The sequence below is a fragment of the Lipomyces oligophaga genome (genome assembly GCF_038497815.1).
Source record: "Lipomyces oligophaga strain CBS 7107 unplaced genomic scaffold V1516scaffold_7, whole genome shotgun sequence".
NCBI lineage: Eukaryota > Fungi > Ascomycota > Lipomycetes > Lipomycetales > Lipomycetaceae > Lipomyces > [Lipomyces] oligophaga.
The window spans coordinates 893,570-912,961 of record NW_027117791.1 but is presented as its reverse complement, the minus strand read 5'-3'; the positions used below and the strand labels follow the sequence as shown (position 1 = coordinate 912,961).

At 45.0% G+C, this 19,392-nt stretch overlaps 7 protein-coding genes across 7 annotated transcripts; 3 read left to right on the top strand and 4 right to left on the bottom strand.

Moving 5' to 3' along the window:
- Nucleotides 1-11: 11 nt before the first annotated feature.
- V1516DRAFT_538205 (ABC1 family-domain-containing protein) lies at nucleotides 12-2,250 on the bottom strand. Its single transcript, XM_066919172.1, has one exon. It carries the CDS (start codon nucleotides 2,111-2,113, stop codon nucleotides 248-250), a length of 1,866 nt encoding a protein of 621 aa, XP_066775861.1. The 5' UTR covers nucleotides 2,114-2,250; the 3' UTR covers nucleotides 12-247.
- A 622-nt stretch (nucleotides 2,251-2,872) lies between these two features.
- V1516DRAFT_628780 (uncharacterized protein) lies at nucleotides 2,873-5,159 on the top strand (the record flags this gene model as incomplete). The annotated part of the gene is made up of 4 exons (XM_066919861.1): nucleotides 2,873-3,285; nucleotides 3,332-3,788; nucleotides 3,870-4,269; nucleotides 4,492-5,159. 4 exons carry the CDS (start codon nucleotides 2,873-2,875, stop codon nucleotides 5,157-5,159), a joined length of 1,938 nt encoding a protein of 645 aa, XP_066775860.1.
- A 1,038-nt stretch (nucleotides 5,160-6,197) lies between these two features.
- V1516DRAFT_680396 (uncharacterized protein) lies at nucleotides 6,198-6,894 on the top strand. Its single transcript, XM_066923080.1, has one exon. The coding sequence runs from the start codon at nucleotides 6,360-6,362 to the stop codon at nucleotides 6,726-6,728; it is 369 nt and encodes a 122-aa protein (XP_066775859.1). The 5' UTR covers nucleotides 6,198-6,359; the 3' UTR covers nucleotides 6,729-6,894.
- A 473-nt stretch (nucleotides 6,895-7,367) lies between these two features.
- On the bottom strand, nucleotides 7,368-7,742 carry V1516DRAFT_666162 (uncharacterized protein; the record flags this gene model as incomplete). Its single annotated transcript, XM_066920726.1, has 1 exon — nucleotides 7,368-7,742. One exon carries the CDS (start codon nucleotides 7,740-7,742, stop codon nucleotides 7,368-7,370), a length of 375 nt encoding a protein of 124 aa, XP_066775858.1.
- A 4,655-nt stretch (nucleotides 7,743-12,397) lies between these two features.
- Nucleotides 12,398-14,240, bottom strand: V1516DRAFT_537496 (globin-like protein). Its single transcript, XM_066919170.1, has 3 exons — nucleotides 13,788-14,240; nucleotides 13,447-13,711; nucleotides 12,398-13,105 (listed from the first exon to the last, which is right to left on the bottom strand). Exons 1-3 carry the CDS (start codon nucleotides 14,132-14,134, stop codon nucleotides 12,542-12,544), a joined length of 1,176 nt encoding a protein of 391 aa, XP_066775857.1. The 5' UTR covers nucleotides 14,135-14,240; the 3' UTR covers nucleotides 12,398-12,541.
- A 2,702-nt stretch (nucleotides 14,241-16,942) lies between these two features.
- On the top strand, nucleotides 16,943-17,439 carry V1516DRAFT_687355 (uncharacterized protein; the record flags this gene model as incomplete). The annotated part of the gene is made up of 2 exons (XM_066923721.1): nucleotides 16,943-17,249; nucleotides 17,306-17,439. The coding sequence occupies 2 exons, from the start codon at nucleotides 16,943-16,945 to the stop codon at nucleotides 17,437-17,439; spliced, it is 441 nt and encodes a 146-aa protein (XP_066775856.1).
- Nucleotides 17,440-17,706: 267 nt separating this feature from the next.
- Nucleotides 17,707-19,338, bottom strand: V1516DRAFT_680386 (uncharacterized protein). Its single transcript, XM_066923079.1, has 3 exons — nucleotides 18,800-19,338; nucleotides 18,532-18,738; nucleotides 17,707-18,464 (listed from the first exon to the last, which is right to left on the bottom strand). Exons 1-3 carry the CDS (start codon nucleotides 19,121-19,123, stop codon nucleotides 18,180-18,182), a joined length of 816 nt encoding a protein of 271 aa, XP_066775855.1. The 5' UTR covers nucleotides 19,124-19,338; the 3' UTR covers nucleotides 17,707-18,179.
- Between the last annotated feature and the right edge of the window lie 54 nt (nucleotides 19,339-19,392).

The window sequence follows — 19,392 nt, the reverse complement described above, 5'->3', positions numbered from 1 at the left end:
GGTCTGCGAGACACAATCGGGCTTGAAACCAAAGAGACGAGGCGGAGCCCCGACGCGCGTCCAAAACAGGAAATTACGCGCCTTACGTGGCTTGCCTAACAAAGATCTGTGGCACAGCCATTGTGTGCTGGGACTATTATCAGGGTCCATTGTTTGTATGTAAAACCACATATATATCCATATACATTTCTATTCAAAATAGATATATATATATATACGCTATAATATTAGAGATCTATTATGTACATCATCCTTCAAAAGCCCCATCCTCTATTTCAAGGCCAAGTTTGTCTTTGGCCACTCCCTTAATCTGTTGTGCCAATAGATCTTCAAAGCCTGCATCGCGCTGTCGGAACACAATCTGGCGTAATCGAGAGACGTAGAATCCCACGTCCGAAAGTCCAACGATAGCAAGAAACTTCATGTGATTAAATGTTTCACGGAATCTTTCGCCAATAGAAAGTCCTTGCTCCGTTGCGAGTGACCTCGAAGCCCAGCCTGCGAGAATCTTGAGGCGGTTAACCGGGGATCCCATGAGCTGATTACAACCTTGGACGATGCGCATATTCCTTCCAAGGAAAATCAACTCCAAGGGTACTTTGGTAGTATCTTGTAGAAAGTTGCGCAAATGTTCACGCATCTTTTCCTGCTCTCGAAACGCTTCTCGTCGTTCTTCCGGCGTCATGGACTCTGTAGACTTTCGACTACGACCAAACCTACGTCGACCTGATCGGCCTGAGTTCCGATGGTCGCCCTTATAGGGCCGCAGCATTACTGCTGAAGCAAAGAGGTCTGGTGAGCCAACTCCCCATTTCATTACGATTTCCTTAATCTTTGCGTCATTCAGCAAAAACATGTTTCGCCATAGTTCACAGTACTGTCGCCGAAACTCATCTCGCTCGTATATATAAAGGCCGTGATCAATCAGAACGAGTTGAAGCTTTTTGTTGTTGGCTGGATCGGTCCGGATAATGATATTGCCCGGATGAGGGTCGCAGTGAACAACTCCCCAACTAAAGATCTGTGCGGCAAATAAATTGACCATGGAGTCCATAATTTGCGCTGCACTCCAGTTACGACGCTGTAGTTCCTCCCGATTGCTCATGCTCACACCATCGATCCATTCCATTGTCAGCACCCGTTTACTTGAGAGCTCATCGTACACCTTCGGAATATAAACCTTGTTGCATAGATTGGAATCTTTCTCCACGAAGTCGCGCAGCACTTCTCCGTTGTGTGCTTCGTTCAAAAAGTTAGTCTCAGCTTCTAACCGATTGCATGTGAAATCGACAGTAAAATAGACAGGAATATCAAAAACAAATCGGTCGTAAATATACATAATCATTCTGTAAGCGCCAAGATCCCAAGACATTTGTTTTTGGATCGAGGGGTGCTGAATCTTGACAGCCACCCATTCGCCAGTCTTTAGCTGTGCCTTATGCACCTGGGCAACGCTTGCACTGGCGATTGCATGTGTGTTAATAGTTTCAAACACATCAGTCGGTTTGACACCAAAATCTTGAATAAAAATCTTCTCGATCTCGGGCCAATCATCCTGGGGAGCGCCGTCAAACAGCTTTGCAAACTTCTTTTGAAATACAGGCGGTAACACCTGGGCTTGCATGGCGATGGCCTGTCCGATTTTAATGTAAAGTCCACCATTGGTAGTAATGAGATTATATATGCGTTCCGCGACCCGATTATGAAGCGCATCGATATCGTGCTCTTCCGTAAAGTTGATCTTGTAATCTGCTGCTATGATCGACAACGTGACTACCGCACGCAAGTTGCGTGTTATCGAAGAAGCCAATAGAGTCTTGTCAATCGTGTACATAATTCCAAGTGCTGCAGCCGTATAACCAACTCGTCGTAACCACTTTCGTGGAGGCGGAGGGGGAGATGACGGTGGTGTTCCAACAGGTGCTGCCCTTGCAGTCGAAGGAATTGGATTCAGAGTAGATTGAAATCTGAGTTGGCGAACTCCAGCAGACAATCTTTCACCTTGCGAAGTTGTATTTCTCCAAATTCCACTACAATTTTTCGACTGAACCGCGAATGCGAGACTTGCATACTTGCTCACGAGCCTGCTACCAGCTTTCCCGAACGCCGACATCGCCGCAGACCTCTCAATTGGGCTTCTCAATTTTCGCAGTTTCCTACACCAGTTCCACAATTTCTAAACTGCGTGACTCTGGTTTGATCCGTTCTGGTTTTTCGAACCAAGAAATGAGACTATATATTAAGTCATCCAGCACATTTGCTGACCATTTCAAGAGAGTATGACTAAATCACATGACCAATGACCTTACCCGATGGAGTCAAGATTTGTCCGGCTTGGCTTCGGATCAGGAACCAGTTGATTGATATAGTGATTATATTGAAATAGAAGTGAAACAATTAGAGTAGAATTTTAGCACTCCTAGTTATTGCATAACAGTCAATTCAGAAGTACCAGCGGAAGATTCGCTCGCTTATAAAGCTTGTGTTGGTGGTCGGTGCCGAAGGAAGACTGTGTCAGAAATTATACCATTGAAATCCAAACCATGGGGATATTTCAGTTGAGCAATTATTGATGTCTACTTTTCCATGATTTTACGTGTATCTTCTATTTACAATCAATTCAATGAGTAGCCGACTACGCAAAACTGGCGTTTCCTTACCGGTTACGACGAGTTCCAACACTACAACGCGAAACCATGCTACACCTCGGCCGGGGCTTCCACGAACATCGACTAGGCTAACAATTACTGGGGTCACGGATTCGATATCCAATGCGGTGAGCCGAGTTATAACGATGACGGCGGCAGCACGACATGAAGTCACTGGTCCTCAGCAGATTTTGCAGACATTCATGCATATGGAACACAACACCATGTCATCCTCGGTCCCACTGATTGCAAGCGTGCTGGGCCCTGTATCCAATCTGTTCAGTATCACTGCTCTAGCGGAACGCTGGATGTATGTACACTCTGACCCGGTAACCAAGGAAGAAATGCTATCCACAACGACACCGGCACCGGGGTTTTTAAGGTCCTTGCCGGACAAAAGAGTTGTGATAATTATGAACGCGTTTAGTCTTGCGCTCGGACTGCTTTCCAATACCTCTTTGATATTGAATTTTACTGGCAGAATCAGATATGGAATCAGCCAGACGATCTCTATTTCTGGATTTTTTGCCGCGTCAATGATATTGCTGGGTCTAGTCATTTCGGAGGGAGAACGCTCAAATATCGTGTCGGTAGGAAGCCATGAAGCTGTTGGTTTATCGCAAGGATTTTGGAGTGGGTGAGTATCTCTCTAACTTAAAGAATGAAGAGAGCTGATAAAATAGAGTTATAACGGCGATCCTTTATTTTCTGTTATCGGCGTTATTGTCTTTGAATGAGATTGGACATATGCTGGGGCTGTATCCACCCCTGTTTGTTTTGACTTCGTCTCAGCGAACGCTGATTCTTCAGAATCTATCGTTGGTTGTTTGGATTGGTGCTGGAGGCGGACTTTTTTCTCATCTTCTAGGCATTACATATGCAAACGGAGTCTATTTTTGCGTTGTATCCGTGCTTACCATTGGACTAGGGGATTTTCATCCGACTCATGATCTCGGTCGAGCTTTGTTACTGCCGTATGCTGTGGTCGGCGTTCTAATGCTTGGCTTGATTGTGGCAAGTATGCGGTCAGTAGTGATCGGCGCGTTAAAATCGGCAGCATCATTTAATACGCTGGAACGTCTTAGGGATTCACATCTTAAATCCGATTCGAATGAGTCGACATGGGATACGACTGCGGAAGTCGACAAATATGAGCTGAACGAACATGGTCGTCGAGGACAGCGAGGAGTGCAAGGAATTCGACGAATTCGTAGCGACAAGGACTCGTTCTTGGCGATGCGACAGGTTCACGCGCGGACGATTAAGATCACACAACGGAATTTTCTGCTTGGATCGCTTACCGTGTTTGTGCTGTTTTATTTAATCGGAGCGCTTATTTTCTGGGCGATCGAAGACTGGACCTATTTTCAGTCCTTTTACTTTTGTGGTCTGTGTCTGGTGACAATTGGATACGGTGATTTTTATCCGACATTGCCAGGCGCGCGTGCATTTTTCGTGATTTGGAGTTTAGGTGCGATACCGACTGTCAGCATAGTGATTGCCAATTTGGGCGACAATTTGTTTTCGACTCTGAAGAAGCTGTCAATCCGAGTTGCAAATTTCATGCTCATGAACCAAGGCTACGAACACGAAGAAGAGCTCGAGCGTCAGCGCTGGTTAGGTAATGTAGAGCGAATTCGTGAAGGTGCTGACGATGCGCGTGATGTGTTGTCGGCAATGGTATATCGGCAGATCCGAGTGAATCTTGAGCAAGCACAGCTCGCGAACTTATCAATGCAGAGCATGCATAGCGTTCGGGATGTGAGCTCATTTGATCAATTGCATTCGTTGGAGCCGGTGATTTCGGGTGATGTTATGTTTGGGTCGGTACTGGATGGTGAAGAAGATAACCGAGAACCTGCACCATTACCTCCTCCACCGGCTAAACTACAAAGAAGACGATACTCTCTAGATGAGTCTTCAACAAGTTCAAGCGACATGGACGAACTGGAGATTGACGCAGACTCGATCGCAGAGCAGCGGATCATATATACCATCTTCAATATTTTACGAGACGTGCGCGTATCGCCTCAGAAAGAATATTCTTATGAGGAGTGGACACAGCTATCGCGGGAGCTGAAGACGGAATTTGATTGGTTAAGCGACGAGTCGCCGATCCGGTTCCCTGTGAATGAGCCTGCCCTAATGCTACGGCTCTACTGGACTGCATTGACGATGGTATTAAGTCGAGAACGGCGACGGCGCAAGGTCGGGTTGGCGCGCTGGAAGCGATATTTAGCCTCCGAGCAGCAAGAAGCTGACCAAAGCGAAAATCAAGGAATCCCCATGCAGCAGAATAATGATAATGTAATTGTACCTGAGCAAAGCGTGGAAGACACGCTTAATCTAGACGCATCTGTCGACGAAGCACTAGATTCTGCTCAGGAGTATCTAGTTGAAAACCAGATCGACCAGCAGGCCAGGTCGTTCTCTAAGCTCGAGAATGGTGAAGAAGATCAGGATCATGATGATCCGGAAGTATATCTTAAAGCAGAGGAATCTGGATTGTAATGTAATATTGTATTTTGGGATTTGGTTATGGTTGGATGTGTGATATAGGATAGAATTAACGGGAAATTATATAATATATGTAAACAATCTACTTTTGTTTTCATCCAAGTCTCTTCGAGTGAAGAAATGGATAGGGTTGGTTTGGCTAGTCGGAATTAGTATATAGGATGTTAGTTAAATTTTAGACTTTGGTGATTGATTTGCCTAACGAAGTCCAAGAAACCTGACTAATTTTGCGCATCAAAAGTCAGACGTATCCAGTGTAGATCAGATGAATGAAGTATAGAGTCGAGGAGAGCAATATCAGACAAATTCGATAAAATCGTTTCACTGTGGGCTTCGCATATGCTAATTGACCGGCATAAATGACTGATTTGGATGAAGTATTCATTTAGTCGGATATTTGAGCATCTGGTGATCCGTAATTACTTAGAGACGACCGCAAGGTCATTCTAACTTGCACAGTACATTATAGAGTGGCAATTTCAAATATCAAATATTTATGGTTTCCACGCAATCTGGGGTAAAAGTAGATGTCAAAACTGCTAGGTATGAAGGTATTTACAGTACAATTAGAGGAATCAAAGTATGCACTGTTACATGGATATCCTAGAATGTAATACCGCAGTAGGCCGACAGACCCGAAGTGTAAGCTTTGGAGGAGATTGCACAATGCCAAATGCATGATAGATTGCCACTTTCCTTGATGGCACGATGATAGAAAGCTAATATCCACATCGGATTTTGGGCGGAGATCAGCTTGAAGTTTTATTGTCTGCCAAAAGTTTGCGCGACATCAATTAATCAAGATCTAAGTCAACAAGCTGCAATATCTCAACAACAGAGCATTTAAAACCTTTGAGAGGCCGTAGTCTGCAATCGATTTTCAAACCGCGGAGAGTACAGCTATTCTCTTGACTGGAAAAATTTTCTCGGCAAGCTCAACAGAACTCGCGTTTTGACTCCTGAAAGCAATACAAAACTCGTCATTACAAGTTGCTGAGCGTTGTTTGGGACATCTTCAGACCCATTCGTTGTGTCAGATATGCCCTCCTCTTAAACTCCTGGCTATCGGCTGTTATACTGAGCTTAGCACTGGCAGCATTGGCAAGAATTATAGAATATTGTTGATGGAATTGGTTATACAACTTTACGCGACTCGCGACTCGATTTTTGAATTACCTTCAATTGAGCTGTCCAATGCTTCAATTCTCACTCACTCTCGTTCGACAAACCCCACACGGGCGGCTATCATTCTCCATGTCGGCCAATGAAGATAGCATGGATGTCGACTCGGCCTCGCAGAACTCCTTCACGTTTTCGACCGAGTCGTCCAAGGGAAAGTGCAAGACCACCACCAACATGCCTGTCGAAGCCGAGGACATGCTACCATGGATAGAAAAGTACTACCCCGGGATGCTCGACTCGAGGACATGTCGGGCCACCGCAGCATTCTGGCCACCTTTAACCAGTTCGTCGAGTAGAACCAGATACCGCATCTGCTCCTTTACGGATCTCCCCAGTACAAATGAAACTTCGATCATCCTGACTTTGGTTGGACGACTCTAGAGGCTTGAGAACATGTGACAGATGTTACTGAAGCTCAGCGCATCCGACGAGCGCGTCATCGATTTGGTGCGCGAGAAAATCAAAATTCTCAACGATACCGACCTGTACAATACCATTTTCGAGTAATTAATCATATATATAATAGACTATAGCCCAACCTAATACCACAAAAGTATATACAGTGATACAACTTTCTAGAGACCGCTCGAAATCAAGTACTGTGGTATTTACCGGGAAGTCGAGTATGACCGAAGCTGTAAAGTTAACAGCCGCATCTTGGCAGGAGCAATGACCGTTGTTAGCGGAAAACCCCGTTTTTGTTCTTTAAACTCTGTCTGTTTCCTACCGTTCTCTGCAATCTAGTCCTTGTCGTCGTCTCTCTTTTGCCCTTTTCGAGCCCAAGGGTCCGCATGGCCTCTCCGTTCTTGGACCTCCCGGGCCTAATTGATCGCCTTCCAGTGACTTTTCGCATGGAGCTGCACTCCAGTCTCCCAGGCTGGCTTGGGATCGAGTTGGTCTTAACAAACAAAATATGATTCTTTGCAGTTCAAGATGCAATGCAAACACAGCAAATTATTTAATTCCATAATTTAGGTTACCATTTTGTCCATTACACCGCCCAGCCAATGCAGTCCTAGTCTACACCCGCTCGTACCAAGGAGCCCCTTGGCGGTAAACAAGTCCTTCTCTTTCAAACTGCGGACCCTCCGCGTCCAGTTGGTAGGAAGACAACGTTTTAATCTGACTGGCGTTGTATTCTGCTCTCCCAAGCTGCTCCTGATGGGTCTTCGGGTTGAAAGATAGCGTACGCGGCACCTTGACTTCCTTGAATAGATGCTCGTGTCTCTTGGCAATAATTAGTACCGTGAATTGCACTCGCTTCCCAACACCTTCCGCATCATTGCCAAATTTAGAAACCTGAAGCTCGACGTTGCTGTGTGGTGCCACGGAAGCAGTTCTCAGGAACAAAGGTTTTCCACTCTCCACTGCTTGATCCAGTAGACCAAAGGCCATTCCAGCCAGTACGTCGATACTGTAGCAACCTTCCTAGCTGACAGGCGCATGTTGATTGTGCTGGAAGGTCGAGTTGAGGTAGCTGTAGATGTATGTGCCCAGCAAGAAGTCGGTTGCAGTCTAGCCTGCTCGATAGGGTGCGTTGTAGTTATCGATCGTGTGGGTGTTGAAGAACTTGCCTGTATAGTATGTGTGAAAGCCTGCTTCCAGGAGCCACGCGGCCAAGTAATTTTCGTTAAGTCCTCGGCTAACGAACTTGGGATAGCCGCCGTATAGTGGCCTTACGTCGGTAGTATTTGTGTTTGTGTGTGCGCCTGCTTGCCTGCCGGGAGAGACACTCTCGATGGACAGCAAATGGCAGATGTGCAAAATTGTCGTTTGTACGTTGTTCCCTGGTCCATTAGATGTTTCGTCACTAGCGGCAAGCAGTCCATCGACTGCAGGGGACATCCAGGTCGTCAATGATGATGAAGATAATGTTAGGTTGCTTGCCGTTCGAAGTCGGCCGGTCAAGACCATCGGGAGGACCTGTCGCCGTGCCGAAACGAACCTGCTCCTCGGCAGCAATGAGAGAGGACGCAACCACTGGAAACATCGCGCTGAGCTTCATGATGATCGGGTCGATCTGGCTTTTGCAGTGTAAGGTGGAGAGCTCTCATGCACAAAGTCGAGCCAGAAGCCTCAGAATATATATATCTGTCTTCCTTGCTGATTGAAAGACAACTTACTCAGCGAAGAGCTAGCATTAACTGTTTAGCCGTTTAGCCAGAGCTCAGTTAGGGTTTTGCCGGATATCGCTCGGTCGAACCTACGCCTTCGATCTGCCGGCACGATAACCTCCTAACGAGCTCTAAAGACATAGGCTTCTGTCAACGCGCCTGCAAAGCGAGGAAATGAAACTAAGCGAACAGGCAGGCGCATGAAGATCGGTAAACGTATAGTTTATTCCTCTAAGATTATTTTTGCTGTTATGCAGTTTTACATAATTGTCGCAAGAAATCCTTAAACAGCATTGTCAGAGTAATATTCGATTTCTCGTGTAAAAGCCGTCTATCTGGCGCTAGACCTCCGACCGAACCGGAATTGCAGTTTCATCTCAAGGAGTATCGCTAACGAAATGTCATCATCTCGTGTGTCATGTGGATTTGACAGCCGGCGAAAAGTTTATTTCCGTCCAAGAGATACCTCTGCGATGACGGTGGATTTGTAGACGGACATCAGCCAACAGATGTAAATTGCAATTTTGAGGAACGATTCAATCGTGTCTTCTTCTTACTCAAACATGCGTCAATCAATCAGCGTCGGAGCAGAGCAGCTTTCGCGATATGCGCATTGACGACATCTATCTGCATGACCGGAAGGCGCGAACTACCGCTTCAGGACCGCCTTCGGAAGCTGTGAGCCGGTAAACCTACATTCCTTAACCTGTCTACGATTTACGCGTTTCTACTTATATTCCTACATTATTAATTAGATGAACCCGTATTGTAGTCCCTATAACTCGACTGTCCGCTCTACGTCACTTTTCTACGTCCTTCTTTCTCTTACCCTCATCCGAAATGGCCGTAGTTAGTAGTACTTTGGTTCTGGAGGGGCCGGCTCAATCAAGCGAATCCGACGAGAGGACGACTTTATGAGCAAACGCCGACAGAAATGTCAACGATGCCAAACAGAACTAGGCAACCAGCTTCATCGAGTCCATGTCCATCGATACCTCGTACTTTGCTGATTGACGCTGAGCTATGGTTCAGACACTACTGTGATCAGTCCAATTCCATACCCTCTCAAGACTGATGAACTTCAGCAGTGCCGTCCTTACTCGTGTCATGCGGTGCTCAAAATTGGTATTTTTGTCTCCTATGTCACTGGCTCGCTCGTCATGGCTACCGAGTCGGTTATGGCTTCTAAGTTCAACGACTTTGAATGTTCAAGTTGGCTCTTTGTCGGATTTATTCTCACATGCGCAGCGACGTAAACTATGGTACGGCTGATATCCATTATATCCTGAGCAACTTTGTGGCCGAGCTTGACAGACGCTAGCAGTACGGAAAACTCAGTGATAGCGATTTCTACAGGCGCAAAAGTATGGTCCTGGTAGTCAGTGTATTCTTTACTGTAGCATGGTAAAGCCGATCTCCCAGCTTGACCCTTGTTTTCCCGTTATGTTCCAACGCCCCCAATCACAGTAGATTGATATAACTACTGTCTTTATTATTATTAGCTGCTTCTACATTTGCAGAAACTGGAGCAGATACAGGCTGGACAGTTTATTCTCTATTTTCAGGTAGTCAAGCTCTTGGTAGTGCTGTTATAGATTCAGTGACCGCATGACTGATCATCTATGACAATAGACTGTCTCGCCTAACCAAAATGGAGGCGTCGGCCAGCGTATGTCTGCGGTCCTTTAGGGCTGGACCATTTTAGATGCTGGCAGCGCTGGTATGAAATCACTCATCGCCATTTTGAAGGTCGATTGAATCTCATAGCAGAACCCCTTCTCAGAATTGCCAAAGCTCTTATTTCTTTCAGGTCCTTTCAGACCCTCAGCCCATCTGCGACGTCGCCTGTTGGCCCTTCCGGTGGATGGCTTGCTGACTTGATTGGCTATGTTGGTCGTTTGTCGGCCCGGTCTCGTTCTTTCAACAGAGTAATTTAGAATTTCTATGAAGGGGTTGCCATATTGGACGGAGGCAATATATTGTTTCACTATTTTTGCGTGTATTTCGTATTTTCTTCATCCAGGCAAGAGATTGGTGTGAAAGTACCATAAAGTGCATAAAATGCTGTTAAATTGAGCTAAATTCCTCATGGCTGGATTGTGCTCCCTGAGCATAAGCATTTCACGACGGCTGCTGAAATTACTGGAAGCCTGCTATAAGCACAACAGTGAGGTGTTCTTCCCTAATTAGGAAGGGCGCGTGGATACAAGCACGTGTGTTGCCTATATCGAGGACCGGTTTGTCCAGAAAAGTAACTATGGTTTTGGCCGACCTCAACTTCAATTTTTAGCCATTAACGCATGAAATGCAAGAACTAGAATAGACGAAATTTAACGAAATAAAAAAATATATAGCAAAAGAGTAAATCAATACTAAAACAATTGGTTGTTCCAAACTTGGAAAGCGAAACCACAAGTCCGAAAATGCCGTCGTACCTGAGCTCACTGAAGGGCCAATCCAAGCCCGCTCTGCTGCCAATTTTAACCCATTCGGCTCTAAAGTCAATTGCATTGATATGAACAATCTCTTGCATCTATCTATGCATGTACGCTGTGTATATCTCGATATTTACTTATATATTTACTTATATATTTACTTTTATATTTATACAATTTTACATTTATATATTGTCAAATACTTTGCTTCTTTCTGTATCTAAATATCTAAGTGTGCAAATACGGAGCTATGTACTGGAAACTCTACACAAGCCCGACCGCCCACGTGAACAGTCAAAACTGCGTTCGTTCAAACGTACACGCTTGAGTTATCGCAGTCGATGACCAAGCAGAGCGCGAAATCACAGCGAGAGCATATGACCTTGCAGAATAGACATTCGCGGCAACTTTATTCCCCTCAGTTTCTAGCCAAAACATGGCAGGCAAGATACGGCATCGGCAGAAACTGACTTGGTATCAAATCTCCGCATTGCACCAGGAGATCGCGTACAAAGCCATCTCCCGGAGGTGGAGAACTCCGTAGCGAGATTCGCTTTTTTGGTCTCCTTGATCTAAAAGCTTAACCAGAGCAGAGATCGTGTTCATAGGAACTTCGTTTGCTCGAAAATCCACATTTTGTATCGTAATTTTCCACACACACATTTGCCCCTCTGACGCTCAAAGCAAATCGGTTCCCTGAAGCTGGTTCGCATATAATCGGGCCAGAAATAAAGTCCTATTTAGCGAGTCAGGTACCACTCTTCGTCTCTACGTCTCCATCTGAGTCCAGGAACGCCAACGTAGTCCGTCAAAGAGCACTCAATGGACAGCAAATAGCATCGGAGCTACGCGAGTGCGATCAGATCACTGACAGACACATCGGACCAAGCTACTCCACCCTGATCGGGTGATTCTGTTCTTTCTGAAGCCGTACCATCGCACCAGTTCTTTGCTGCACGTCGTATCCATTCTGCTGATTGTTTGTTGATCCGGGAATCTGCGCTACTCAGGTGCCGACGACTCGAAAATTGCAATCATCTTGCTGAAAACAACAAAAAAAGTTCTCAGGCCAGTTCAGGTGAATGTAAAAAATCAGTCCGCCATGCTAGAAAACAGAGCCTCAACAGAGCAGCACGACCACCTCAATTCGAACGAAACCTAACGGTTTACAAGCAGAGTAATCTTTGAAATTGATAATGCCTCCCGATACGTCGTTCTGCATAATTATAAATAAATCAATCTGGTTTAAAACTCCTGCACGTAGCTCATGTTCCTACGTTCAAATGACATGCATGTACTGGAGTCCGGTTGGAATCCGCGTGAAGCTGTTACAAAACTATCTCAATCTCATGTATTAATTTGAAAGCAAACATCCAAACGCCAATAAAAAATAAATAACTATAAAAAAATAAAAAATAAAAAATAAAACATAAAAAATAAAAAATTGTAAAGCAGAATAGAGCATACTAAAATTCTCTGGTCGACTTTAGATTGCGCTTGGCCAGGAACAGGTCATGCAGGGAATCGGTACGGTGCGCTAGCGTGTTTGGATTTTGGGCAAGCGGGAGGTAGGTAGACAAAAGCAGGAAGTAAAGCAGGAGCAGGGAGCACAGAGCAGGAATCGTGGAGCAGAGTGTAAAAGCAGTTACATAATCAAGCACTTGTCACCGCTCTTTCTTGTCGAGCGAGCTGCCAGGATCGCGCTCGCACGGCCGCCTCGGTTCTTAGCTGCCTTCGATCGGACAGCAGGACTCGCCATACCTGCGAATCCAGACGTGCCGGTCAATTGGTTATTGTAATGGCGCTGGACACCCTGCGGGGCAGGTTTGAGCTGACGAGTGTTGGGCGACGACAAGGTCGATAAATGTGGCTGCACAGCAACAAGCGTTGGTGGCGGCACAGAGGACTTGCGTAAACTGCTGTTGGCCGACAAGCTGGAGCTGTTGACGCCGACAGAGGAGTTGAGAATAGCACTCCCGACTGGGCAAGCGCTGGCGTCCACCGAAGCTCGCTGGGACTTGCGCATCGACTTCGAGTGGCTCACGGGACATCCGCTGGGCTTTGAGGTCGAGTTGTCCCGGCCGGCGTCGACCATCTTTCCCGCAAGATAGGTATAGATCTTCACCCAAGTGGCCTCCACACTAGGTGTGAACCGATCGCCTAACCGATCACGAAGAGTCTGAATAAAGACGACACCGACAAGTTCAAACTGTTCTTAGTTAGCGAGATTTTCCAGGGTTGAGGGAGGGTTGTGACATGGCCGTCTTGTCCGTCTGTCTGCCTGGTCGAGTAATTTAGCCGAGCAGAGGCCGCACCTGTAGCGGCATCCGCAGAGTATCCAATTATGAGCAAGACAAGAATATACAAGGACTCCTGCATAATCAGGAACACTTGTCGCAGATTCAACTTCATCTTGTCTGCTCCTGTTCGTTTTAAAACAAATAGGGACAGCCGAATTACAGAAGCGAGAAGAGGAAAAGCGGACTGAATTTGACGACAAACGGACAAGATTGACAGGGTCTGATCACAACCACGAGAACTGCAACTTACATGTTCAGGCTCGATACCCATGACATATGCATGTCTATGGCCTAGTCTTTCGAGAAGATCGTCCAGCACATGAATGTTATCAATCATGGCTAATGCCGCAGAAAATATTCCTGAGATAGCGGCGGATTGGCGCTGGACATCCGGGAACATAAACTCAAGATCGGGGTGCAGTACAAACAGATTCTGGTAGAACTGGCTGTAGAACAGGTTGGCAGGCGAACCCATTGAAGTAGACACATTATTCAGTGGCGACAAGCCGATGGTTCTAATGTATCTGGTTAGCATTGACCGAATCAAACAAATTCGAATCGATTTATATTCATTTTGCTAGATCAACTTACTCATTATATGTTTCACGTACGGCAATCGCGTCGTCCGCAGTGAGCTCAATCGTATCGGTTGGAGTGTAGCTTGGTCTATCCGCGATCTGGGGTGGAGAAGCTGGACATTTGGGGGAGCCCGACGACACAGAAGTCGTCGACGATGCTGAGGTAGAGGCAGAGGAAGCAGATGCGGCAGAGAAGGACGAGTCTGCGGACGACGTGCCCGAGCAGGCCGAGTCTCTAGATGCCGATCCTCTTGATGCCAGACCGGCAGCCGAGTGTGTTGGGGTCGTAGGATTGAAGCCTTGAAAGCCTGGAGCAAAGCCTGGCGCATGAGGAGGAATTGGAGTAGAGACGGAGGTCATGATTGCAGAATAGGCTCGAACGGGATAGTATAACAAGGTATAGAAAAGTACAAGACAGAAGAATATAGAATATTTTTTTATGGCATAAATAGATTTTCAATCAGGAACGCGGACAGGTGGATTATATATACTGCTGCGTGGTAGACACGACCACAAGAACCGTGACACGATGTCGACCGCAAAAGCTTTGCGCAGCTGCTCAAAAACGTGCCATGTTTGCAAGTCGTATGACAGCTAGATCAAAGCCAGATTTGACAATTCGTACAGAACCTGTACCGTACCAGCAGATTACCGCTCTGCACGGTACGAGCCCGCATCTCAAGAAAGGTAAACAAACGCGTCGAGCCAGTTCAAGTAAGCCAGTCTAATCAAGCCAGGCTAAAAGGTTAGGCCAAAGTCAAAGGTCGGCTCGGTTTATTAAACTCGGATACAAGACGTTTGGACCTCTTGCTTTTGTTCGGCTAATAATTGCTTTATTTTTCGTGCGATCCAGGCGGAATTAGAATTGTTTTGGTCTGTTTGGCTTGTTCCGAGGGGTCTGCGCTACCCCTTGCATTGGTCCGAGGATGGTTATCCGTTGGTATAGTATATTTTTGTAAGCTCTTTTGATTATTCTACGGCAGTATGATGCTTTGTTACTATCATCTATACAGTAATGATATACTGATATGCACTAACAACACCTGATACCAATAGAATTTGCAAGTTTCTACATCTGGAGCAACAAGACAGCACGCGTAGTTCAGAAAATGGAGCCCATGATCTAAGCAGCCGTTCCGTTCACTTGTTCGCTCGAAATCACTCGAGATCTGGTTTATGCAGTCCTGAAACAGCACTGTCCGAGATGCTTTCGATGCTGAGGATGATGTTGGCGGAGTTGACCAGGCTGAGCAGGCTCAATTTTCACCTGCTTGTGCGCAGTCCGATTCAGCAACCGCACCAACAAATAATGTAAGGGAGAACTCAATCTCCCATCGTTCATCACAACCTCCACTTTCCAACACTCGGTAGCCAGGGGCCACCACCACCACCACCACTACCAGTTGTTGTTTCTGTTTCTGTTTCTGTTTCTGTTGCTGCTGCTGGGACCACACCGCTACCGAGAAGGTAAAATTGTATCGACCGAGACCCACAGCTTGTGTTTTGTTGGAGATTTCTGGCAATGATCTTTTTTTCGAGCACTTCTGAGACTACGCGTTGTGGACGTGCGTAGGTGTTATCAGGCCATTCGATCCTCGAAAACAATGTTTATGTAATCATGGGACTGAAGTGTTGGGGACTTTAGTTCAACTTCAGCGATTTTGTCGTCATTATCCAGTGCTTATTACTCATTGTTCACTGCTCGCTGTTAGCGCTCAATATTTGCTGCTCCTGCTCGGTCTATCACTGTGCATGACTAGTCATGGCTGGTCATCAAGAACTGCAGAACTAACTACTCTATAAATCACTAGTCGCTCTTGAGCTCATCACTACCCTGCCTACAACTCCCTGTATACACTAACTTTCTCTACCGACTCCATTAACTCTAACCGAGCCTTCGTGAACAGACCTCCTTCGATCCATCCCTTGCTATCCACAGCGACCCCTTCCGTAAACGATAATCGAACGGTCGATGTTGTTTTACCCAGCTAAACCTGCGTCAGCTTCCAAAATCCAGCTAATTTAATTCATCTAAATGCTCTCTTTCCTGGGAATGCAAGCTCGTTTGGGTAGGGCCTTCAAACAAAGTTCTCATATATCCTCATCAAGGGATCGTCTCCAAAATTCGCCTCATATCGAGGCGGCTATCATTACATTATATAATTCATCACTATCAGTGATGCTGATGGCCACAGAATAAAATTGTATAGAAACATATATGTTGGTCTACATAAATTGAACAATGTGGAACAGAATAGTAAGAACAAAAATAGAATCTGTTTGTCGGTGGAGAAACCAAACTCTCTAGTCTGACAGCGTTCTGTTCACCGCTAAAACAGATCCATCACATTTATTCAATTAGTTTACCTTGATCAGTAAACTAATTGATCCTGGCTCACACTTTTAACATTTTGTTCTTTACACTATGATTACCGTTCTAATATTACAGTTGTAGTTATAATACCTACATTGACCCCACTACGATGCAGATCATTGACAGGTATCCCTTCCTCCATCGTCGGTGCCACTATCACATCCCCTCCAGCTTCTCTGCCAAACTCTTCGCTCTCTTATCCACGTCGAACTAAATACAGTAGCCAGGTTTCTAGTAATTGTTCTTCATAGTCCAGGTTCTGTCAAGTCATCTCCTTGCTTTGATATTTACGGCTTCACGGATATCGTCGTGATCTGATGTGTCACGTAGACATCACATAGACAGTGGCTTAGTCATATATTGACTCAACTTAAACTAATTCGACTTTACATTGTCTCCAATCACTCGTATAACCAGATTAGATGACAACTTATATATACAATAATGGAATGCACCTGATATTTAGCTAATTTGTCAATTACACGTTGTGCCCCCAACGTTAGTAGATGGACCTTGCGTTACGTCGATTCAATACTTCCATAATTGTTCTTGATTCACTAAAATACAAACAAGCAGTGGCACACATTATACATGCCAAATATTATATAGTATATCTTATTTCTGTATTTAATATCTTATCAATAATATGTAATAAAATATATACTCAAGATTGTTAATACAAAGTAGGTTACTGTATGTATATGTCATGTCCCAATTCTCATGCCCACACATCTACCCTCACATCTATCGTCATCTATTGATGTCCGCAAGTTGCAGATGTCGATGCCAACAAGATGTCAGAATCCTTTGAAGTCAATGTCAAGCCCGAATTCGACGATATCGATGACGATCCTGAAGCCAGTTCCAAAATCAGCGTCAAACCAGCCCATAAATCGAGGCGCGCAATGGTCGTTAACGCAGTTCCAAAATCAACCAAACCGCCAGGGGAACTTCTAACTGCGGAAGAAAAAAAGGCAAATCATATCGCGTCCGAACAGAAACGCCGCCAAGCAATCCGTGATGGATTCGACAAGTTGACTGATATCGTGCCTGGCTTGACAAAAAGTCAAGGACGATCGGAAGCTATTGTTTTACAGAAAAGTGAGTATACGGGAACAAAAATTACATAAATTTGATGGGCTAATTCAAATGCTTAGCTCTCGAATATTTAAAACAAGAGTTACAGCGCAATCAGCAGTTGACTCAGCAAGTGCAGGATTTAGGTGGACAGATTCCGCCAGAGTTAATGCTTTCTACAAATGATATGGATCTCGAGGCCTCTTCAGATTGATGTATCTTTCCTCAACGGATTTACCATTGCTAACAATTCTGATGGAGCTATTCAGATCAATGATCGACTAAGAGCTTTCATTTTCATTGAATATCATTTAGTATTGCTACCGATTAAGGCCATACATCTTTCTAACGATATCTCCATTCCACATGATATTCTTGTTTCTCTAGCATTGATGGGATTTTTTCAGCATACAATATTAAGGGTATATATTGTCAGTGGTCTGCAGTTAGAGAGTTAGATTTACGCGGAATATGCTATATATTCGGGTTTTGAAATCATGACGTTGATAATTAAGATCAAGATTGCATCAATAATCAATGAATCTGATCAAAAGTAATCTAAAGCTAATCGATACCTAATCGCGAACTAATTTTGGAATTTGATGTCTCATAGGATTAAAACCTTTCGCTGGAATTATAAGAAAGGTCCCTATGTCCTTTTCAGCTCTCGATTTTACAGAACGCGAGTTCGGATAAGTTCCGTATATCCATAGCACCGTTCTAGAAATCCGTTCACTATATCAAATAAGTTTCTGTAACTACTGTTATTGACCAAATAATGATAAAAATGAAAATCAATGAATCAGATTCAACTATGCAATCAAATAGAATCGAACATTGACAATAATCAGGGTAATATTACATCTAGTCAAGAATGACCTAATCGTGTTACTTCACTATACATCTAAACACGTAAAAACTACTCTTTGACTTCGCATCCAACCCAAATTTAAATCAAGTCAAAACCGTATAAATCCAAGATAAAACCAGAACAACCAATATGCCAATGGAAATAATAGTTGCTGCGAGCGGGACAAGACCAAACTTGTAAATGTACAACTCCTCAAGCTGCTTAAGATAATACAACATGACTTTGCCGGTGAGTTTCGATTCGCCGACTGTCCGAATGCCGAATGAGTATGGAACCTCGGATACCTGAGATGGCTCGATATCGGACTTAACTAGCAAGTCTAGTGCGATTTTGAAGCCCTGAGAGTTGACGTTTTTTGTTTTCATCACCTGGTCGTTAGCATTCATCTCACTGATACTGTCACAAACTAGCAGTTGAGAGAGCAGAAATAGTTACCAAATCTTTTTGGATTCCAAAAAAACCCGTCATCGGATCACTAACGGAAGTCAAAGGAAATGCGAGCATTCGGGCTCCGAACGAGATGACTCGTCGATGAAGCGGCCAGTGTTTGTCCATTTCAACGCCTGGTCCATATCTTGTGCCGGCGACAAATCCATGGTTCTGGAGTTTATGTAAAAACGCCGGAAGCCGTTCTGGCGGATGCTGTTTGTGTTAGAAATTATGATGAATTGACAATAAACTGGAGCGACAACAATTAACATACCTGCAGGTCAGCGTCCATACAGACCAAATACTTCCCACGAGCATCAAGGAATCCTCTCATAACAGCAGAGCTCAATCCTCGATCAGTAGTCCTGACAATCACGTCAACATTGAATCCCTCTTGTTTAAGTTGCTGCACGGCTTCGACTGTGCCGTCTTTGCTATTATCATCCACAAAGATGAGCTCTGTGAATGCTGCTTCCTGGCCCAAGGCAGCGAAAACGCGTTCGGTCACCGGTCTAACATTGGCCTGTTCATGATAAGCCGGCACAATTATCGAGTTGCGGATTCCGATATCGCTAGTGCTCTCGTCTACCAAGTCCATTGCTGCGTCAATATCTCCGTCAGTCGGCAAAGTAGATCTCCACAGTCGTCCTCGGTCGATCGCTACAAGCACTATCAGCAAGTAGACGACCGCCGCTCTAACCGCTGTTTTACCTATTGAAATCGTTATGGCGACTGCTATGTCTTGTCTGCGCAATCCAAATCTCTGAAGGTGGATCACTGGCTTGACAAGATGTTGATTGGAGGTTCTAGTGCCCGACGCGAATGAATACGTGTTGTTCTTTCACGTGGTGGCGAGGGCTTAATATG